The 24622-nt window shown below is 37.2% G+C and overlaps 1 protein-coding gene across 1 annotated transcript in view; it reads right to left on the bottom strand.

Annotated features, from left to right (window-relative positions):
• Nucleotides 1–312: 312 nt before the first annotated feature.
• The window catches only part of Gars1 (glycyl-tRNA synthetase 1), a 41012-nt gene continuing 16702 nt past the window's right edge, over nt 313–24622 (bottom strand). Inside the window, exons 7-17 of the mRNA XM_058573146.1 lie at nt 21691–21836; nt 19258–19407; nt 15364–15526; nt 14348–14512; nt 12128–12240; nt 10582–10722; nt 7817–7902; nt 5798–5907; nt 3030–3123; nt 2221–2411; nt 313–620 (exon numbers count right to left, since the gene is read on the bottom strand). Of these exons, the coding sequence (XP_058429129.1) occupies nt 495–620; nt 2221–2411; nt 3030–3123; nt 5798–5907; nt 7817–7902; nt 10582–10722; nt 12128–12240; nt 14348–14512; nt 15364–15526; nt 19258–19407; nt 21691–21836 (1485 nt within the window). The 3' untranslated portion in view covers nt 313–494. The remainder of the gene's footprint in view (nt 621–2220; nt 2412–3029; nt 3124–5797; nt 5908–7816; nt 7903–10581; nt 10723–12127; nt 12241–14347; nt 14513–15363; nt 15527–19257; nt 19408–21690; nt 21837–24622) is intronic.

Below are 24622 nucleotides of genomic sequence, written 5' to 3'. Positions count from 1 at the left end.
TATAAACACAAAAAGTAGATTAGTGGTTCCTCAGAGCTTCGGCTAGAATGGGAAATGATAGTAAATGGGCATGTGAGTTTTTGGAGTGGTGGCAATGTTCTAAAATTGGATTGAGGTGGCAGTTGCACAGCTCTGTAAATCTATTAAACAGCAGTGAATTACACTTAGTACAGGCTAAATCTATGTATGTAAATTATATCCCAATAAATTATGCTGTTGATTTTTAAAGCAAATTAATCATGTCTAATATTAAGCCATAAGCATGTCTGATGGGAGAAGTAGCTTTGTTGAAAAAGTGGGAACACAGACCAATGAATTATAAACTGTTCAGAATTCCTTCAACTTTAATTGTGGGGGTAAAATCAGGCAGTCACTAGGATACAATACAGTTCCTGGGAGTAATAACAATGCTGCTGTTTTGGTAAAGTGGATGTGATAAGAATTATTTTATTTTTTTATTTAGAACAAGCTGTCAAAAGTTGCCAAGGTTTTTCTCATTCCTCGATTGTTTCTTTTTTGCCAGTTTCTTGCCCTTCAAAAAGAGGATACCTGGCCTCCACATCAACCCACGTGATGCTGCCATTGGCCAGATCGCGGACAACACTGGGCAGTTCAGAGACCTGGGGAAAAGGAAAAAGAAATCCAAGTAGCAACCAACTTACTTAGATTTTCAAAAGGAGGGTCTACCCTGAAATCAGGAGGTAGTGCACAGTATGGAGCTGAAACAACGTGGATATGACAAGGTCCTTTTATAAGCTGGGCCTTCGTGATGTTTCCTGTCATCCCCCTGAGTCCTTTACTTAATCACACTCACTCTTCTCCCAGGTCTGGATTCATGCTCTTCCTCGGGCTCACAAAGCCCAGGAACTCCCCTAGATAACTCGATTCTGCCACAAGGCCTTTCTCGCTATTCTATATCTCCACGTTCAATTGAAATGACTTCATGTGCATGTCTGAGGCTGTGTGTTCAGTCCCTAGCACCACAAAAAAAAAAAAAAAAGAAATACGTGTGTTAAATTTAATTCTAAGAACAGGAGCTCTTAACATCTGACCTCTTAATTAAGAAGAGTCAACCAAGTACCATGTTTGAAGGGAGTCAGGCGAGCCTGCTGTTCCTCAGGGTAAGTGAACACTGGCTGCCACACAGCAGTGGTCCTCAAGCTTGAGTGCCATCAGAATCACGTACAGGGCTTGTTAACACCTCCCCTGCCTTCTCCTCTCCCTCTACAACTTCCTGTTTCTGATTTAATAGGTTGAGGGTAGAGATTCTGCCTACTGCATTCCCAGGTGATACTGATGTTGCTGGTCCAGGGACCACTCTCTGAGAACCACAGACATGGGAATGCGGGTGCTGAGTAGCCAAATCTGGTTGTTTGCAAAAAGACAAGCTAGAAATCCATGACATGTGAAGTAGATCATAAACTCCTTTGGAAAAAAAGCAGTTTTGTATTTTCCTCATTACTCTCTATCAAGCTGAGCACATAACTAAAAACCTGTTCTAAGCCAGGCAATTGTCCATTAAAGTGGCCACTTTGTACTTTCCCCCTTTTTTTTGCAGGAGGTAGGGGCGTGGAAGGATGGTAACCGGGATTGAACTCAGGGGTACTCGACCATTAAGCCACATCCCCAGCCCTATTCTGTATTTTTTTTATTTAGAGACAGAGTCTCACTTTTGCTGAAGTTGGCTTTGAACTCGCGATCCTCCTGCCTCAGCCTCCTGAGCCGCTGGGATTACAGGCGTGGGCCTGATTGTCCTTTTCCTTACCATGCTCATTCCCCTTCTGTGCTTGTCCCAGTCCATGATTCCCTTCTATTAACTAAAATTCTGAAACATTACTCTCTGTTTCGGATGGACTAACATAGAAATATAAAGATAAAAATGTCTAAGCCCCCAGAAGCCTGCCAATAAAACTATGGCAACAGCTTCTGGGGATCACACTTCTCTCACCTAGTAAACAAACAACTATAAAAGCAAACAGATGGAGAATGAGCCCAGAGCAATCTAAATGGCTATAAAATATTACAGAGGTACTAATGGATACTTTCATAATTAAGCCAAACAGATTTGGGGATCTGGGCATTGTCTGATACAAGTCTATCAATAAAATTATAAAGAAAAAAAGAAAGGAAAGGGAGCATAAATACATCGAAATCCAACTCACACCAATAGGAAGTAGTGTTCATTCCTAAGACTAAACTGCCAAAAAGAAGACCAATTACCTCTGCTCTTATCTGCCGCATGGAGTCTCGGTCCCTCAGCGTTGCAGTGTGAGGCGTTTTATTCACTGTATCGAAGTCAATGGTGATGCCAAAAGCCACCCCAATCTCATCAGTCCTGGCATAGCGCCTCCCAATTGACCCAGAGGAATCATCGACTTTATGAGACACACCATTCCTAGTCAGGGCTTCCGCTGTCCAAAATAAATAAAATAAATTATAAAAAAATGAGAGAGTAAATTCTGACATCATCTGAATGCTTCTTACAAGCTCAGGAAACTTGTAAAAAGAATCAAGACAAGAGAGAAACATGCTGGAGTCCAAGTGTTTCCTCTCATCTACGTCTGACACAGCTGTGGGGTATGGGCTGATCAAGGCACCAGGCCAGAAGGCAGGTCCTGACTCCACTACCTTCATATGCATGGCCCTGAGGAGTTCAAGGGATTCTTCTGCCTCCCTACTCTGAAATACATGGGCAGCATCAGATGACACCTGGGTCCAGTTCAGTGCCATGGACTCAGTGGCTGTAGATACATTGGAGCTGCTACTCTTCACTCAGGCTGCCTGATGAAGAGAGCAGAAGGGCTTCATGAGAAGCCACTAAATCTGACTCTTGAGTCCTACTGTGACTCACTCAATGCTGGAATAAAACATCTTGAAAAGCACATTCTTTTAGAAACAGGAGCAGAAGCTAAATCGCTTAGATTTATGCTTATTCAATCTATACTTTTATTGAAATAAATGATACATTTCCCAAAATCTAGTCTACTTGATGGTGTTCCCATGGAGATTACCCAATTGGATTTGCTTACATAATTCCTTGACAAATGGCATGAACTCCTGGTTTTGGCTCAGTGGAAGGACGGAACATTTGAATGGAGCAACCACAGCGGGGAAACTGAAGAACTGGAAGGTTTAAAAAGAAATAAATCCAAACATATTAGTTTAAAAATATCTAAATGTCAATGTCCCAAACCATAAGACATTACACACAGTGGGTGTCCAAGCATAATTTCACTATCGAAATGCCAGAAAACATGGCATGAAAAACAGTGTTATAAAGAGAAACAACAGGAGAACCAGAATCAAAAAAATTCACTGGTAGCTTTGAATTTGGGTGATCTTGGTAAATTCTTTCTGAACCTTAGTTTCTCTACCTAAAAGCCGATCTCTACCATTTTCTCTAATTCACAAGACCACTGCACTGACAACTCCTCGAGCAGTGGCACACATCTGTAATCCCAGCAATTCAGGAAGCTAAGGTAGGAGGATCACCAAGTTCAAGCCCAGTCAAGGCAAATAAGCAAGACTCTGTCTCAAAAAATTTAAAAAGTCTAGGGATGCAAGTCAGTGCTGGAGTACCCCTGGGTGCAGTCCTCAGTAGAGCAAAATGAGAATGACAGAGATTCCTATTTGGCGCCCCTTTGGCATTAAAGCTTAACTAAACTTTAATGCCAAGCAATGACCAATATTCCACTGTAAGTGAACTTTGTGCTCCAGTAACAAGGCTGCCCACATCACAGAATGCTAGAATTCTCTCTCCTCCTCCATCCTGTGATATGATAATTCTATTTAATTTGAGAGAGAAGGCCTGCTTTTATAGGAAATAATTTCTTGAACTTCACTAGCAATGTTTCAATACCAAATTTATAGGCAAATGGATCATGAGACTAGGTGCTAATAATTTAGAAACATTTTTGGCTTCCCATAGCCTAATCAAATTTCTCTTCATGAGAATATGGGACTCTATGCAATTCATAAAACACTGCAACTAATTTATGCCTATTTAGCCTTTATGAAATGTCTTTTAAAGCTCCAGTTATATAAATATTGTTAGATTCAAAGGAACAGCTAAAAGATATTTTAAAACCCTTTTTATTAGAAAAATAATCAGGAAAAGCATGAAGCAAACTTGACATCTAAAAAGAATACCTCAGTTACACATATCATCATTCCTCAAAAAGGACCAAGGCTTACACTTGTATGGCTGCTGCCCGGCCCAGGTTCTTAGTATCTACCCAATGAATGAGGAACTATTCCTTCATGTCAGGAAATGAAGATGCAACTTTAGGGCAGAGATTAAAAGAGCAACTTTATTAGCTACATATTACAATAGTGTGCCAGACCTTTTAAAAACACTGGCACCTACAGCTCACCAGTTCATTCCTCAAGGTTAAATGCCCTGGAATGAATCAGAGTTGAGGTTCAACATTACATACGTGCTCAGCTTTACAATGGTCAAGCAAATTACACTATTTCTTTCAGTTTATTTAATATATACACTCTCTCCTTTTAAGCCACTTCTGAGTAGTTTGCCTAAAACCCTCCCCCTAGAAATTAAAGGAATATAATTTCTGCAAGCAGAGCAGAGGTGAGAAAGATGAGGTAAGGCAGAATGAGAAGATAAAAGTGAAAGGCATGGAGCCATGACTCAAAAGCATCAGAACCAAAACTAAACTTGCGGGAGCTGATGAGACTTCTCATAAACATCTATCTCCGCTCTGAACACCAGGAAAGCTATCTCCCAGATATTGCCTGACTTATGGCCTGTCAGACCCACACACTGGAATTGTACGTGATTCTTACTTAACAACACAAAATCCCACAGATCCCTGAGTCTCAGGCCTAAAAAAATTGAAATCAATGGAATAGAACCTAGGAATTTACATAATTAGTCCAAAAGTATGCCAGACAATTTGATGCAATTTGAAAGTAAGGGAGATACAGAAGGACTCAGGCAGTCAGGGAAAGATGGTGAGTGAGGAGGTCAGGAGCAGGGGCAGAACAAAGGAGCATGGAGAGGGTGTTCTGATGAGGTCAACTTCCTGCTCATGGACACAAACAGGGGACCCAGTCAGACAGACACTTCCACACCAGTATTCCTAAGCGGAGGATCCAATAGTAAAACAAAAACAGATGCATGGAAAAGGGGGTACCAATCAATAGTAGTGAGGAGTGTGTGGACAAGGGAGGAGATAAGGAAAGGAGGAAATTCCAGAAACCATTAAAAAAACAGGCCAAAATTTCCCCCACAGGATTCCCAGCTCTGGGGCTCTTTCTCTTGGGAGAAGTCTATCTCTGTATCTGTTGCTTTTGCAACAAATCTACTTCTTGCTTGCTATCTCTGTGTCCTGTTCTTCAATTCTTTGCTGAATAGAGACAATGAACCCAGCACCCCTAGACAGTAACAAAAGAGTTCCCTTGAATGCTTTACAAGTATATAGACACAGTTTGGTGGTTTTGTCCAATTCTATGAGATTTCTCATCATTCCCAATTTCCTGAAAATGAGTATATCCAGAAAATACCATTCCCTCCACCAATGCAATACAGTTACCCATATTTGTTCTTAGAACTAGGAGTACCAGGCAACTACAACAATGGCTTCCGGAATAACCACATGCTAAAACTCAGAATGAAAGTACTTTGTTTTGTAAAGAGTTAAACAAAGATGAGAGCACACATCACTAGCATATGACAGTAAATAATAACTAATGGATCATTCCTGTCTTATTGATGTATTTCAATAAGTTTTATTTTCTGACACTCCAAAGGAAGAGCACACCATACAAGACAGCTTACCGTTCTCTGCTCATCTCCCTCTCGTACATGGAAGGTATGTTCTAATACAGTATACATGATCCTGCCCAGGCCAAAGGAGGGTTCGATTACACTTGGAACAACTTCTTCCACTGTATAAGAAAAATTCAATGACATTCTCTCAAATACCAAATAATGCATTTTGGAGCCTCGCTAAACAATTTTTAGCACTACATATATCTCTACTCTAGATGGATTTTGATCTCTCTACATCATGGCAAAAAGCAGAACATTCATAAAAGCCATTTTCCAACAGGCATAGTGGCATACACCTATAATCCCAACTACTCAGGAGGCTAAGGCAGGAGGATCACAAGCTTGAGGCCAGCTTTGGCAACAGATAAAGACCCTGTCTCAAAAAAATTAAAAGGGCTGGGGATGTAATACAGAGGTAGAGTGCCCTTGGGTTCAATCCTTAGTACCACCAAAAAAAAAAAAAAAAAAGCTATTTCCTGGTAGGAATATTGTCACCTTGGGGGAAAAAGTTGAAGTAAAGGAAATTTGCACAAAATTTAATTCTTTGTTCATATAGCATTAAAAATGAAACTTGACAGGAGCATTCCTTCCCCAATAAATAAGCTATAAATGAAAGCAAGTACCATCTGACTCTACTGTCTGCCTTGCCTCTACAGAAAGCATCAAAAATGAAGAGTTTTCATTAAGACTTTGACACAATTAAAAACCCATCACCATCACTGACAAAATTAATAAAAACAATTATTACATGCAACCAGTATAACATGGCCTATCTTTCACTTTTTAAGCTTGTAATCTTAGTGAGAACTCATTCAGAGCCAAGTTACTGGCATTATATCTCCAAGTTCTCCCCTGGGAGGCCCTGAAAGGAAGAGAGCCTGCCCAGGGAGACGCATCCCATGGAAAGAACACATTCTATGGGGCCCCGGGGCACTTCCCACAGATCAGACACACCTGTGGTAAACCCAAGAGATGAATTAATAATTACTACTATTTGAAAAGAAAGCACCAAGTACCATTAAGGTTTAAAGTTAACCTATGACAATGGGGAATTTATGTTTTAGACATAATAAGTAGGACCAAAAGCTCATGGGTTCTAAAGAGAGGATTTTCTTTCTTTCTTTTTTTTTTTTTTGCAGGGGGGTGGGGGGTGATGCAGGTTTACAGGGGATTGAACACAGGGGCACTTGACCACAGTCCTCCTGCCTCAGCCTCCTGAGGCACTGAGATTACAGGCATGGGCCACTGTGCCCCAGCTAGGATATTCTTTGGTCTGTGATAAATACTGAGAATATATTTTGGAAATATAATTACAGTATTCTTCTGCCCACTCTTCCATGGCAGCCTAATAAGGAACCACAGCTCTGAAACAACTGCCAGGATGATGGCTAAAGCACCAAAGCATGAGGAGCCCCTGCTTCTTCCCACACCTGCTTGCTCAGGCCTGGCAAGAAGGCAGGCATGAACACATGGAAAGAGAGGCCTGCTCTCTCCAGAGTAGCAGTTTTTCAAACACTCAAAAAACCACCATCATCCTTCATGTGTATTCCAAAATACTGCCCAATTCATAGAATTTATTCTTTAAAAAAATAAACATACAAATAAAATCTTCTTAGCTTTTAAAAAAGCATGAGAGATCACTAGCCTCAACAACCTTTTAAAGAGTTGTTTTGCCAAAGATGACCCAGGGTGACAGATGTGAGTTCCCTCTTTTTCTTAAAAAACAAGAGGAATTGTCCTTAAAATAAGACCCCAAACTCACCACTCCCACAAAAGAAACTTAATCAAAAATATTCTTCAAATGAACCCCAAGCCACAGGAAGTATAAAGGCAGTATTATACATTATTTTTTAAATGGGAGTACAATTATGTTAAAAAAAAAATGTCTTAAAGTCACAAAATTTATGGCTGTGGCTAATGCCACAATTTTTCTCTTCAAAATTTCTATAAAATTATGTCGTACGACTTTTTTTTTTTTTTAATTCAGGAGCAATATTTGTCTCTTTACTATTTTCATAAATTTACCATGTAGTGTTTTCTGGAATCTCTTCACACTGACCATGTCTTTTGTTAACTGAAATGTTTTCCCTTCCGTTTCAATAGTGAATTCCCTGCAAAAAAACAAAAAACCACACTATATATTAATTAAAATATGCAACCTCGTGCCTCAATTTAAAGTTTTTCAGACTGCTAAACTGTTCTCATTTTAAGTATGATAGAACCTTGTCAACTCTCCAGAAATCCATATTATTTCATAAGGAATACCTAATTATTATCTCAACAATAACATCAAACTGGATTCTGAGGAAATGCTCACAAATTGGACTAGCTTTAAAAATTCCACTAGTGACTTAATGACAAATTCCTCTGGTTTTGAGATCAAGGCTAAATAACAGCGTTTTAAAAAAAATCATTTTAAAAATAAGAGATATGTCAAAAATGTGCCTGCCTGCTAGTAAATGACCACTGTTCTCATTACTGTTGTCAACAAATGTTAAAAATGAACCAGCTTGTCATCTTGCAGAAATAGACCAGCTTGTCGTCTTGCAGAAATAGTCTTAAAACTGCCACACCATTTCCAAAATAGACTGACACTTAATGAAGATCTGCTTAAAAGAAGTTTAACAATTGTTTCACATGTCAATATAAAGTATTATTTCCCCCCCAAAAATCACTGGCTGCCATGTGTTCATGTCCTGAGATATGCCCATTCAGTTTCAGGGTACAAGAATTCATCTTTATAAAGCACCTCAAGCAATACCTGTATTTCAGCTTGTAAGGTATTTCTCACTCATCTAAGATCAATTTGGATTTCTCTGGCCTTCCAGCAGCTCAGTGCTGAGAAAGAGCGCCCTCATGCGGTTGCCTTGAAGCTATGTAGTTAGTGCACACAAATGCTTTTATTTTTTTGGTTCAATTGCATTTTGCTAATTTCTACCAATGATTATCTCATGTTCATCTGCATGGGTTTCAGGGATTTCTTCTGGTTTTAGTATTCTGTCTAAAGTTTGTGAATGCATGCACTAAAGGCTCCTCTGCAGACACTGTTACAGGTATTCTGTGTGTACAGTGTACATGCAGATAACAGCTATCTACACAGCTAACAGCTATCTAAAAGGGCAGGATTTGCAAGGAGATGGTCATTATTAAGAATCAATAAAAGCAAACTGTCTTGTTGTGGATGATATCTAAGTAGTGTTATATCGATAGGTTTGATGATGATGGAGCATAAACAGATGTTAATTCTAGAAGAACAGAAATGTTTAAACATCTTTCTACTAAAAAGGATAATTTTATCTTCAACTTGCAAATGCTCATCTTCCACCAAGGCCCCAAAGGTTCCCTTGGGTCTCTCTCCCATCTGTCCTCCCAACTTCTCACCAACCACTCACTTTTCTGCATTCCAGCATTCTAAGCTGGATTTGTCTTTCCTAGAGTTTCACATACCATCTTTTGTGTAAGGATTCTTTCACTTAGCCTAAATGAGAAGGGTGCACAAATTGTGATCTCTTGTGTTTTCTAATTTTGGGGTTTTTTGTTGGGGTTTTGATCTGATCTGATTTGGTTTTGGTATTTTTTTTTTTTTTTTTTTTGTCTTTAAAGAAAACCCTTTGAAAATGTAAAAACCATTCTTAGCTGGAGGGCTATACAAAAAACAATACAATGATGTTTAAAGTTACTCTGAAAAAATGAGCATTTATGAGAGACTACAAATGTTTCTGCTACCATATCATCTATTTTTTTTTAAGGTACTGGAGATTGAACCCAGGGGTGCTTAACTAGTGCACCACATCCCCAGCCCTTTTAATTTTTGAGACAGGGTCTTGTTAAGTTGCTAAAGCTGGTCTCAAATTTGTGATCCTTCTTCCTCAGCCTCCCCAGTTGCTGAGATTACAGGCAAGCACGGCCATGTCTGGCTTCATCTGATATTTTTTTCTACATATTCCATCTCTCTGTGACTCTCAATTTCACATATTAACTGCCTAATACTGTCTCACAGGATGTTTTTTCAGTCTCTTATTTTCTACACTTTATTCTGAATAGCTTCTGTTGCTATGCCTTTAAGTTCAATGATTTTTCTTCTACGATGTTTAATCTACTGTTAATTCTGTCCAGCACAATTTTCATTTGAGATATTACCTGTTGGTGCTCCATTTGGTTCTTTTTAACATATATTTTCACTTCTCATTTACTACATTCATGTTTCCCTTTATGTCCTTTATATCATGAAATGTACTTACAATAACTATTTTTAAATCCTTATATATTTATCATAGCATGTGTGTTATTTCTGCATGTTTTAACTGACTTTTCCTCGTCATTGAGTCATATTTTCCTGCTTTCTTGGGTGTATAACTTTATTACTTGCCAGACACTGGAAATTTTACACTGTTTAGTGTTGGATTTTACTGTATTCCTTAAGACTCTTCACTACTGTTTTTATTTTTATGCCTAAAACAATTCACAGAAAGAACTCCAGCTCTCCAAAAACAGAACAGTTACTTTTGAGACAGGAGCTATAACTTCTACTCCTTCCTTAGAAACTACTTTGGACAAGTCTCTTTCTCTAAGAAAATCTTTAGAAAAGAAAAAGATCTTTACCATCTATTTCAAATCATTACCAGGCCATAATGCCAAAATCCTAGCAAAGGCAGTTCTTTAAATGAAGCCACAAGCAGCACTTACATGCAAAACATTTCTTGTGAAACTAATATCACCCTAATTTTCAGAACCAGGCAGAGAGGACATATGACTGGAGCCCAGTGAAAAGTGAACATCTTAAATCTTACCCTTTCTCATTCAGTAGTGTCTCCATTTCTGTAATGTAACATTCATCACAGATGGCGAGGTACTCCATCACCAGCTTTGCATCTTTTTTGTACGCTTTACCAACTGCTCCCTTATTGGGTTCAAACTGAACAACATTAACTGTTTTGTATGGAGTAGTCAAGGATCACAAAAAACACTGCCTCAGTACTATGGAAAATGATCTTGAAGTCAGTCATTAACTTAAAACATCACCAGTTCTCTAGTATAGATCCTATGTAGGTTGATTTTAAGTGCAAAATGAAACAACTATCCCCAAAATCACTTCAACAAACTTCACTTAAAAATAAGTAAACACCACCAATAGAGAATTTTTCAATTACACTGAGATAAAAGGAATATTATACCTAATTGGCAATATAATTTAATCCATAACACAAAAACTTTGGGTAACAATTAATTCATTTCTAAAATGCCAAATACAACAAGGTCTATTTCCCGTCACTGGCCTACCCTAAGAAACCAGTTCACAGATCACATCCTCAGCCTCTGATAAGAAAACTTACAGCAAGGTACAGTGGCACACGACTGTAATTCCAGCAATTTGGGAGGCTAAGGAAGGAAAATCACAAGTTCAAGACTAGCCTCAGCAGCTTAGCAAGACCCCCTGTCAAAATAAAACAAAAAGGGCTGGGGACATAGCTCAGAAGTAGAACACCACTGAGTTCAATCCTGAATACAAAAGAAAGACACAAAGGAAGAAAGAAAACTTCTATTTTGCTAATACACGAACAATGTAAGCTAAATTATTTTATTTACCATAAAATGGCAATCATCTTTTCACAGAACAATTATTTACCAGATGCACTCTATGTAGGGGTCCACAAGTTTAGGTATGGAAAAATGTAACCTCAAACAAAACAGAAAATGGGTCAACACTCTGAAAGATGTTCAGAGCATTTTTCTGAATGTGCTTCTTCTAAAGGTCAAATACTGACTTTCCGTATCAGACCATAAGTATAGAAAATAGGAAAGAAGCAATGAGGGCAATATAACTAACAGGTTTAAACAAACGTTAGTCATCTTTTCATTGCTGTGACCAAATCACCTGACATAAACAATTTAAAGGAGCAGTTCATCGTGGTCCACAGTTTCAGAGGTTTCATTCTATCGTCCATGGACTCGATCCATTGCTCTGAGAGTGAAGAAGAGGCCAGTAATAAAATATAGTCCCCAAAAGCATGACATACTTCCACCAACCATGCCCACTGCCTACAGTTTCTACCTCCTCCCAGGAGTTCATTAAAATTATTATCCTATCAAATAGGTTAACCCACTAATGAGGCCAGAGTCCTCATAATCCAATCATTTCCTAAAAGCCTTACCTCTGGATATGATATTACTGCACTGCCTTCAACACATGAGCCTTTGGGGGACACTCCAGATCCAAACCATAATACTACCATAACTCCAAAACTTCTCCATTCACCCACAGAATGAAGTACAGACTGGAACTTATATATTGACAAGATGTTTGCACTTAAGCCTGAGTATGCAGTGACCAGAAAGGATATGGGTTCTTTTAGAGGTTTTTCAGCAACTAGAGGGACTTTGGTGGCTCGTGCATGACAGGAGAGGTCATAACAGGAACGATCAGCACATCCAACAATCTCAATCCAGCCCTAAGACAACAGAATTGATAAAAAACATTTATTGCTTACATTGAGTTTGTTCACAAATGCATGCACAGTATAAGCCCTTTTCAAATATTGTAGGATATTCAATCATAGAATTTCCAATTTGATTTTATAAATTTTTGAAACAGGAATAGTTTTACAATTCACAGAGCTAACAAATCTAGAAAGTATAACTAATATTGTACACAAAGTAGTCTTTATTTTCCAGAGAGATTTACATTGCCCTATCTCAACAATGGGCTAAACTAATACATTCTAGGAGTTAATTACCAAAATTAAATGTAAGCATAGACAAAACATGTAGAACTGGTTCAAATTTGTAATCAGTATCAAAATGAGTTGGGCAAAACCCACTATTCTCTCTGGACAAAGTACCTACTAGCCTCACAAAAATGATCTTCTCTTGTACAAAAGGAAAAATTTTTTTGTTGTTGTTTAATCTGAAAATAAAAAGAAATCCCAGAAAATAAAAAAAATTAAAGAAATTAATGATACTTATACTCCTGAGATACTACATAAAATTTTGGCATATGTCAAGCAAGCTTGCTAAAAAAAATTAGATAAGAAAAACCTAGCTGATTATATTCTTTCCTAATTCCACAATGGAAAAAGAATATATTTAAAACAACATCAATAACAGCCACTATAAGAGATATGCATATTATTACGCACTTATAAATGCAAATGTGTTTATAATCTAGAAGTCAGGTGCAGGCACATGCCTAAACTCCAGCTACTTGGGAGGCTGAGGCAGGAAGATTGCAAGTTTGAGGTCAGCCTTAGCAAAACTTGAGACCCTGTCTCAACACAGAAAAGATTGGGGATGTAGCACAGAGGCAGAGTACCACTGGGTTCAATCCCCAGTACTGCAAAAAAAGGAGGAGGAGGGGATGTAGCTCAAGTGGTAGCGCGCTCGCCTGGCATGTGTGCGGCCCAGGTTCGATCCTCAGCCCCACATACAAAGATGTTGTGTCCGCCGAAAACTAAAAAAAATAAATATTTAAAAAAAAAAAAGAAGGAGGAAAAAAAATCTAACTCAGACACACCAAGGCCCGGTAGCTTATGGCATTTACCATTTCTAAGGTTGCAAAACAACAAGAAGATATGCAACAGAGACCATACAGGGCCCACAAACCAAAAATATTAACTACTTGATCCTTCACAGAAAATGTTTGCCTTCATAGAAAAATTTATAAATATACAGAAGAGACACAAAGCCCTTTGGGGAACAAGCATGCAATGTATAAGTCTTCAGAATTATTTTTTCCTTGTAAAAAGAAATCATACTTTAACATGACTATTTTTACTTTTAATTAAAAAAAAAAAGGAATCCATTAAAAAAAAAAAAAAGCCAGTTTACAAATTAAAACCCATGACTCTGGGTTAACCCAATGATCCCAGGCTAAAGCCACCTCTCTCTAGAGAAGAACTCAAGAACATCCAATAAGGGATGTGACAAAAGATTCTCAGGGTCCTTGTTTTGGATATCAGCTTATTACCACTGCCAATAACACAGAAAGAATCTTCTATATTCAAATGCCTTTCATTCCTAAGTTTAGTACTAATGTTCACATACAGAAGCATGGGAGGGTACAATGCAGAGGTAACCTAGACATCTTGTCGGAATTTTTAGAGAAAAGGCAGTTCTTAAATGAGATGAGAATCTACTAGTATATCTCCTCAAACTACCAAACAGCTCTCTAATCTAAGAGTACTACAACTTTCTTTAATCACCCTACCAGCATTTCTAACAGTTGTTGGGATTCCTGACATCAGGAAGCCACCCCATCTTAGCTTCACTCAGAGAGGTCACCAATAACACTGGACAGCACCAAACACACACACACCAGCACTGCCCCATCACCATCAATCTTTTCTATCTGTCTGAAGAAGCTATCTGTGTCTCCAAGCAGCTCCTCCTGTGACACAGAACAGCCCGCTCCTCATAAGACTACTTTTGCTGTTTTGTTCAGGAAAAGATCTCTTTTCTTTGTTCCATTACGACTTTAAGTCCACAAAGCACAACTGTGATAACAGATTTTTTAAGTTAACAATGTGGAAACCAGAGTAAAAAACATTCCATTCTACTTACATAGGACGTTTTAGATTCCGCATCCCAACAGTCACAGGCATAATGGGCCATTTCGTTCTCCATGTGCTGCCGGAAGCGAAGTTTATCTGGAGATACTCCAACCTTTGTGAGGTAGAGGTAGATGCGGCCAATGAAGTAGCCTAATACTGAGTTGTTAATTACACCCTAAATAAATAAGCAAGTAAGCATGGAGGAAGGAAAGAAAAAAGATACACAAAATTAATAATGCATGTTAAAGGGATTTTAATGTATTCCTACCCATTGAAATCTGCAAACCCCATTCAATACATGTAATCTTATGATTTTAATACTGGAAGAATCTTAGAAATCATCTAGCCCCATCTCTCACCACTGTAGAGATTCTCTCTGCAAAATGGGTAGCAAGTTATCATCCAGCCTCAACTTTAACGTTTTCAGGGCCAGGAAGCTCAATGGTCTGAAGGCAAGTCGTCCAGGAAGCAGCTACTGTTTTTTCACCCCCTCTTATCTCCTGGAGAATATTTAGAGAAATTCTGCTACCTCCAAGGCCTTATCACCAACTGATATGGGTAATGCAGAAGAGCTTAGAATCCAGCAGCCTTGCTTTCCTGAACCAAAATCTGTCTCCCTCGCAGTTACACAGAATGTTAAAAGTGGACCAGTGAGGCACAATTTAAACAAAGCTCAATTTCCCAATATCACTCTGCTAAACTTTTTTTGTGTGTGTTTAGCCCCACAATCCAGAAACTGGGATATTCGGGTGATTTTTCCCTCAATGTGATAATACTGTATAAGAATTCTATATAAAAACAAATACTGTGTAGGGACTGGAGCAAGGCTCAGTGGCTGAGCACTTGCCTAGCATGCACAATACCCTAGGTTTGATCCCCAGCACTGCAAACAAACAAAATATAAAATGAATGACTGTATAAAAATATGACTGCTAAAATAAAATATTTTATCAGCCAGTACAAAAAGAACTTGGTAAGCCCTGCAAACCCTGTACTGGCAATATCTGAATTACTCCTGCATCTTACCTGTTCAACAGCATCTCCTAGGCGCATTTTCCGAGCAGACTGTCCGCTGACCTGGGCTTTTGCTGAATACAAACAAAGGTAAAGATCTGCTACATTCTGGAACTTGGGATGGTCTTTCTCACTGGGATCTACAAAGTGCTCAATTTCTGCCATTGTGAATTCTCTGAAAACAAAAATATAAGGGATAAAATCTGCATGCTTAACTAAAAAACACTAAACAAGGCCCCTATTTTCAAATGCATTCTATACTGATAAAGGCCCTGACTCTAGGAATAGCTTATTACTAAAATTAAAAAAAAAAAAAAAAAAAAATGGTTTCTTAAGGGAAGGAACAAAAAAATGTTTTGATTGGGTTTGTCTACATAATTGTGTTTGCTTGTTTGTTTTGAAGTAACTAAGGATCAATCCCAGGGACTCACAGATGCTAGGCAAATGCTTTACCACTGAGCAACATCCCCAGCCTGGTTATTTTTAAAAGCATTAAAAACTGGCCTAGGGGTGTAGTTCAGTGATAGAGCATGTACTCAGAATGCACAAGGTCCTGGATCTAATCCTTAACACTGAAAATAAAAGCAATATTAATAATAAAATTAAACTTTTTAATTCACTATTTTAAATAACCATAAACTTCTCTCAAATAATGATTTCTTCCACCTAACCAAATCCAAAAAGATGGGGTTAGTTTTAACTGAAAACAATTTTTAAAAGGCAGATTAATAACAAATTTTAAATTTACAACTGGCCATGGTGGTATATGCCTATAACCCTAGCTATTCTGGAGACTGAGGCAGGAGCTCAAGATTGAGACCAGCCTGGGGTACTAAAGAAAGACCCTGTCTTGAAAAAAAAGATAAAAAGACTTAGGGATGTAGCTCAGTGGTAGAGTGTTTGCCTAGTAGTTTAGAGGTCCAGGGTTTGATTCTTAATATCTCCCCCAACATACACACACACACATGCAGACATACGTTGAGATATCGAGTAGTGACATCCAAATAAAATGTTTTTTCTTAAAGCATCAGTAAGTCTTTATAAATACACTCTAAATGAAGCAACCAATATTGACTTTTCAAAGAACGGGAAATTAAAAGTGGACTGAAATGGTTCTTTAGCTTTTATAGCAGTTTGGTTTCTTTTTTTCTTTTAACTGCTCTATACATGATAATGGCACTATGCAGATGGTTTCTTTAGAGTAAGAGCTTCTTAAATAAAGTGTTATTCATGGCAAAGGACAGCAGACAAAAATTGAACAAGACAACATCAAGCTCAATGCATAACGATGAAATAAATATGCACAAAGTAATGGCTTCTCAAAAAGATTTTTCTGAATGGCAATTTAATAGCTATTGCAGGGGGAGATGAGGTGCTGGGAGGTAATTGTATGAGGCAAAATCAAACCTCTCTTCTTTTAAAAACAACAAATCACATTTACTGGTGTACTTTCAAGACTACTTCAGATGTTTTAGAAGCAATATAAAATTCTTAAATGGGTCCTAAAAACACACGAAATGCACTGCAAAAGAGCTTTATTTTTTGAATTTTATTTTTTAATGGTACCCCTTATTTAGTCCTGTAGCACCTATGTCTTAATCATCTTTGAACAACTATCAAACATCTGTGCACAAAGCAATGTGAGGGACAAATGTGGTGTTTGTCTGCACAGTTTGTACCTGGGCTGACAGGAACTGCACATCCTCATGTGGGGCAGATAAATTAAAGGCCCTACTCAGAATCCTCAAAACAGGTGCTGCAAAAACGGTGCTATGAAAATGGCATATTTAGGACGTCTATCTAGAATTTCAGTTTGGGAATAAAGGCTTAAAAATTTTTTTAAATTTGTTCTTTTTAGTTATACATAACAGTAGAGTGTATATTGGCAGAATATACATATATATATATATATATATATATATATATATATATATATATATATACACATACACAAAGAATAAACCACTCTTGTGGTTACACATGATGTGGAGTTACCCTGATTGTATATGCAAATATAGGGCTAGGAAAGTTATGACCAATTAATTCTGTCTTTCCTATTCCCCTCCCACTTCCCTTCCCTTTGTTTCCCTTTGTCTAATCCAATGGATTTCTAATTTGAATGCTTAAAATTTGCTAAGAAAGCAGATCTTGAGTATTCTTACTGCCAAAACAACAAAAATAAAGGTAACTATTCTTGTGAGAAGTATTCCAGTCTCCTGAGAGAGACTTTAATTAGCCTATCTGTGGGAATCAGTTCAGTGTACATATAAAAACGTCACCTTATTTATCTTGGGAAAAAAAAGGCAACCTTAGTTCACAGACGGGAGGCAACATTTATTTGACCAACTCTGTCTCTTATCCATGAGTTAGAGACTGTATACAGAAGCCAGGAAGACAGAACTAACCAAACACAAAAAATTTTAAAAAGCTTCAGATGAGCAACCTGATACTTCTGAAAGAGTTAGTATTTTTTTTTAAAAAATAATTATTTAAAAAAAAAGTAATTACCGCTACAGAAAGACTCATCACCTGATAACTCTGATCAAGAAGAAATCTTAACACTGAACAAACCAATCCTGGTGCTCCCACGGGGGATGTTGATGATGTGCATAACCAAACTAGTCAAAACCAGGCAGGACACTTTGAAGTGGAAATGAGCCACTAGTCATTTCCCACTAACCCCTGTGATCACACAATTCTGAGCTAGTTTTCCCACTCTATAGGCCCCAGACTCTTCTCCCAAACACTAGATTTAGACAAGGTCAGTATAAGTACTGGGGAAGTGCACGTGTCAGGGTACCATTGGAACAGGAGAAACCAAAAGACAAAAAGAAAAACAAAAAAACCCCAGACCTTGGGAAATAACAGACTCAAATCTCACACATTTTTCATTTTCATAATACCTTAAATTTCTGATTACCTCTCTTTCTACATGAAAACCTAAAAGGGGCCCTTCCCACCCCTTTCTTTAGGTTGTACATACATCCTCCATGACATCTCTCATTTCTAACCCACAAGTCTGAAGGGACTACAGCTCTGAAGACAGTTTGGTTAACAGGTAGAGGTATTTCCTCACAGACGGCACCGTGGGACTAACAAGATCAGGCAGGTGCCTTGGGTACTTTGATCTGCAGTCAGTGGCTGGGACAGGCTATGGCTATGTCTATAATTACAGCAAGTAAGAAGAGAGGAAAGGGTGGTGCCTTGGGACTAGGAGAATAGTTTCAGTGCCTAAAAAAGTTCAGTATGACTATTCCAACCTATTTTTTTATAGAATGAGTCACTCTAAGAGATGACATCAGGAAGAAAATGTATAGAAATCACTAAAAGCTCAAGTCATAAACAACTAAGTCAAAATACATTTCTAAACAGTAGAAGTGAACAGTGCCTATATGCCTTCCCACATATCCCTGGATATAACGGACAAAAGCACATTTTTAGAACAGAGGCAAGTGGGTAAGTTTGTTAAAGGCTTCCCCAAATATCTAGAGGTTGTATCCATAATACCAACTGATTACTGAAACACTCTCCAGCAAAGCTGTCTGCACTGGACTACAGTGACCCTCTTGTCATAACTCCACACCATCTGCCCCCACAAAAAGCAACACTGCCCAAACTGCAATTGGTTCAGAAAATCAAGAGCTTAACATCCTCAAAACATATGATGAACATGGAAAAAAGATGATCTTGGAGCAAGGAAGAAGTTTAAGCTACTTCCCACCTCTTACCTTTCCATTCAAACATACTTCCATTATTCAAAACCGCCAATTATCCCAGGTATTACACTTGGAGATTACAAAATATAAAGAACACAGAGAAGACAAAAATAAATCCGTAATTGGTACTAACACAGAATAGTTTCAAAATGGCGATCTTTCACTTCTAACTCAATGTCAAGGGCAGTACCTGACTCTGATGAGTCCGGATCGAGGGGAGATCTCATTTCTAAAAGAGTTTCCAATCTGGGCAGCAGCAAAAGGCAACTTTCCTTGGTTGAATTCCAAAAGTCGCTTGAAATTCAGGAAAATCCCCTGTGCAGTTTCTGGCCTCAAATACCTAAAAAGTTAAGTGGATCAGTCTGTTATCAAGAAAAAAATAATATTTTATAACAAACATGAAATTTTATATATAAATCTCAAAATTCTCAAATAAACCATTTCACAACAAAACTGTACAGGCCCTAAGACAAAGTTTTAGAAACAGATATCTTCCTCTGTAGCAAATATTCTCATAGAAGTATCAGAAAATAGATTAAGTAACTGGTATGGCAAGACCACTGCAGCACTGTCATTTTATTGGATTACTCCAGTTGTCAAAATACCCGCTCTTTCACAGTGCCCCTAAAACCTCTGATGATGTCCTCTTGAGCAAACATTTGCATAGAAGTATAGATTAGGATAATTTTGGTTCCCTCCAAAAATAAAACCTCTGTTAATCCACAAAATGAAACATAACTGTGGGATCAAAAAAGAAGTCAGTATGGGCTAAGGCTTAACATTAGAGTTTGCTAAACACATCCATCATCCCACCAAGCCAGGACATTTTCAAGGATTCCCATACTATTTTATCCTCTGCAGTATTTTCTGTTTTCAGCCAAAGGCTTCATTTATTTCTTCATATTTTAAATAAACGGTTAAAAAAAAATGCTATCATTATTGCCCTCACCTCAATTTCACAGAAGATACTCTATGCAAAACCCCCTTTAGGAAAGTGTTCTCAATGGCCTACTTCCAAATAAGTGTTATTAAAACAACTTCAAGACCAAGGAAAAAAGACATCTAAAATTTCACCCTCTCTTCATGTACATGACCACTCTTTCATTCTTGTGGTTCTTTACAGATTTCATCCAAGTATTAACTACAGTTTATGTGTGTATTAATACATGATGTGAATAAAATTATGTGTTACTTCTTTTATTTATTTTCTAAATAATTGTAAAAAAAATCTTACATTTAACAGTGGCAAAGTATTATATTAAAATGATCTACTTTATTATAATTCTTAACCATTCTCAAATTAATGGATAAGTAGATTATATATACTTTCACTTTATATATTCTTTATAAGCATAGTTTCCTTTCCTTTTGAATTATTTCCTTAGGAATTCCCAGGAGCGAAATGTCTGGGTCAGAGAATACACATCATTTTATAAAATCTCTATGTACTATCAAAATGCAAAGTTTACCATTGGCTTCTTTCTACAAAATATCCCACATCAACCTGGCATCTTTTCCCTTTTTTTGGTACTAGGGATTGAACCCAAGGGCATTTTACTACTGAGCTACATCCCCATCCCTTTATTTTGAGATGGGGTCTAAAAATAAGTTGCTTAACTGCCTAAGTCTGGCCTCAAACTTTCGATCTTCTAACCTCAGCCTCCTGAGTGTCTGAGATTATAGGCATGTGCCACCATGCTTGGCTCATCCTATTATCTTATAAAAGAATAAGCTGTGAACATTTTGTCACAATTAATTAAAATTAAATTAAAACTTATTTTTACTCTAAAACAAATCCACAGAAAAAATATCTGACCCTACGAAATGAAACATTGGCTGTGTTTATTAACAGTGGACTGGAAATCTGGAGAAAAAGCTTCCAATTCCAGATCCCTTTATAAACTATCCAGATTTGTTTAGTCTGTGAAAAACTTCTACTTTCAGATCAATAGGCCATATCTATGCTGTTCAATGATAGGACATCATTAACAGACCTATTTAAATTTAATTAAAAAGCATTAGGAGTGATGGCACACACCTGTAATCCCAGTAACTCTGAAGGCTGAGGCAGGATCCCAAGTTTAAGGCCAGCTCTGGCAACTTGGCAAGACCCTAAGCAACTGAGTGAGACCCTCATCTCAAAGAAAAGGCTGGGGATGTGGCTTAGTAATAAACCACCCCTGGGTTCAATCCCCAATACCTATCAATCAAATTAAAATAAATTTAAAATTCAATTACTCAGTAGCACAAGTCTCAATTCAAGTTCTCAACAATCATACATGGCTAGTGACTAACATACCTAGAACATCTCCATCGCTGCAGAAAGTTCTACTGGACAGCTGTGCTAAAGCACACTTCAGCAATCATTCTTTGCCCTTCCCCTATACAACTATAACTAACAGATCACACTCTGTTATGTTTATAGTTTTAAAAACAGGAAAGTGATTATATTAAGAATTATAAAAAATAAAACTTAAGAATATGGCAGTCATTTTTTCTCTTTAGTATATTCATCTGCACTTTCTATATATAACTTCAAATTTTTTCCTTCCCAGCATTGACATTTACCTTTATTACAAGCCATTTTAATAACTTGGTTACACAAATAAACTGTGATACGTACCCAGGCATGTTTCCTCCAGGTCCAATGAAGGTCTTGAACATTAAATTAAAAGGTACTGGTGGGGACAGATCATTCCCAGTAGTGGGGGATTTTACATTATAGTTCACAAAAAGATCTCCAAGTTCTTGCTGTCCATAGTTATCAAGCTAAAGAACACATCAAGACAATAATTAGTGCAAAAGACGAAGAAAACAAGGCATAAGTATTATAACTTCTTCAATCCATTGCTACGACTCACACAAAATTCAAGAACATAAGAATTTACCTAAACTTCAGGATATCCACATTAAAACCATAAACAGTTTACACACTTTTCGTTTACCAGCAGAAAAATGGAGACGTTTCTGGGACTGACCTAAAACTAATGCCTTCACCATTTCACAATGAAAAAAAGAAAGGCACACAGATAGAACTCCTATTTCATTATAATAGTTATTGGTTGGTAAGAATCTAAAATCACATAAATAAGTTTAAAGCTTGTATTTTACCACTCTAAACAAATTTAAGAAGCTCATTTCTTATGTATTTATACCTTTTTTACACTAGGTATTAAGCTCCTTAGAGGTAGAAGCTGCACCTGATCCACCTCTGGATTTTCCAGTGTACTGCACATTCTATATATTCAAAGACAATCAATGTCAAAGCGATGTACGAGCACCAATTCAAGAATTTCAAATGAATGACAAATCATCTAATAAAAAAGAATACTTTAAAAAATTTTTTAAAAATCTCCTAATAAAAATAAAATAATTTAATCAATCAACTCATGACATGAGAACTGAAGCTACGGAGTAAGAAAGAGCTGGACTATCTTCCAACTCTACCATTCACGGGTCTGTAACTCAAGATCAAGTTTTTCCTAATCTCTCTGAATCTCAATTTGCTTACCCATAAAATGGAGAGAACAGAATCTACCCCACTATGAAGTGTTATCATGAAGATTAAATAAAGTATGCAAAGTTACACTTAGCACAGGGCCTGATACACAGTGCCTACACAATAAAGGGTGACTATTAGAAGAAGTTTTATTTGTATCCCTCAATTTCCACTCCACAAAAAGTCAGCTCGCACTAACCACGTTCCACAACTGAATGAACAATTTAAAAACTAAATCTTCTAGGTTCTATTGTCACACAACTTCTAAGGAACATTCAGAAAATCATGCCATTACCCAGAAAGCTGGATCACTGAGATAAAAAGGTCACCTGAGTGACCTTCAAGATACAAACACCGCAAATGTAAGCTGGTCCTCCTACTTAAAGAGAAAGTCAAATAGTTTAAGGAACATCTCTTTCCCAGAGAATTCAATAATACATACTGCTTTTCAATAAAAGACATAATGAAAAAAGAATCAGGAAGAAAAAGATTCTGAGGATACAGAAAGAAATTTATTGGATATAAATTTCAATAAATTGCATTTGCATTTCCCATTTGATCCAGGAATTCCATTTCTAGGAATGTATCCCAAAGATGCAACAGTAAAAACATGAAACATGTAAGCACAAAGCTATTCAGTGCAACACTATCTGTAACGGTAAAGAGAGGAAATAGCCCAAATGTCCACTAACAGGGAACTAGTGATATAAATAAACTACAAACACACAATGCAGAACTATGCAGCTATAAAATGAAATAAGGAATACCTCTATATTCTACTATGAGAATGGGGATATATTGTTATGTGAAAAAAACATGGTAAAGTATATGTGGAATCCTATCATCTACCTAAAAAGGGGGTGTACACATATCTGTCTTTATTTAAATGTGGCTTAAAATTTTTTTTTTAATTTTTTTTAGTTGTTGATGGACCTTTTTTTATTTATTTGTATGAGATGCTGAGAATCAAACCCAGTGCCTCACGCATGCAAGGCAACTGTTCTACCAGTGAGCCACAACTCCAGCCCCCCCAAAATTTTTTTAAGTTAAAACCTGCTTACCTATGTGTTAAGAAGGGAATAAGATAAAGGGAGAGAAGGGAATAAAATAGAGGGAAGAGAAACAGACACTATATCTACTTGAATATACTTTGCTTTTAAAATTTAACTTTGGCGCTAAAAAGATTTGGTATAATTATAAAATAAACTTAAATTTAAAAAAAATGAAAACCTAAAAATTGAGAGGAAAACAAAATACACAGACTGGGTATCTAGCTTGTGACCTAATGACACAGAATGACAGCATGTAAATTTAAACACCCATGTTAGACCGCAGGACTGACTGAATACTTCTGGTGTATCTTTGAAAAGAAAGAATAAAATTAATTTTTATATTGTTTTCAATATTCATATTGTTGATGCTGGTGTTATTATTGTTACTCTGAGGCTGTTGATGTACACAGTGGGGAATAAAACATTAATAATTGTGTTGCAGAGAACTGGTATTTTTGGTGTGGGTAAAGAAAATAGAGATTTAAAATTTATAAAATAAAACACCATAATATCTTTAAGTAGAAGTTTCAAATCAATTAATGATGACTTTACCTTTAAAAAATAAGAATTCCCTGGCTCAGTTCACCAAAAAGGTCTAGAATCAACAACTAATACCATGTTCACTAATAAGGACCAGAGACCCTTGGAGAAATGGTCCAGTCCTGTTCCAAGTCTGGGACAGGAAATGTACAAGATGAGCCTACAGTTGTCATACTAAAAAGCAAGGGAGTTATCAAAGACCACCACAGGATCACATCAAAAGTACTCAGCAGACATCTCCCGATAGCCAAAGACTGGACAATTTAACCATCAGTAAAGATAATAACACCAATTGACTGAAAAAGATCAAATATTTTAATCTATAACACGGAAGGAAGGAAAAGAGGGAAGGCAGGCAGGAACTCACTGTGCATTTTTTAAAGATGCAAGGGAATCAATAAACAGGTTAAAATAAGATGTGGAAATGGATCAAGCACATGTTCTCACTTTTCTTCACAAATGGT

The sequence above is a fragment of the Marmota monax genome, unplaced genomic scaffold (assembly GCF_021218885.2).
Source record: "Marmota monax isolate L192 unplaced genomic scaffold, Marmota_monax_Labrador192_F-V1.1 WCK01_AAM20220418_F8-fsc00133, whole genome shotgun sequence".
NCBI lineage: Eukaryota > Metazoa > Chordata > Mammalia > Rodentia > Sciuridae > Marmota > Marmota monax.
Note: the sequence above shows the minus strand (reverse complement) of the source record. Positions and strands in the feature narration are given on the sequence as shown.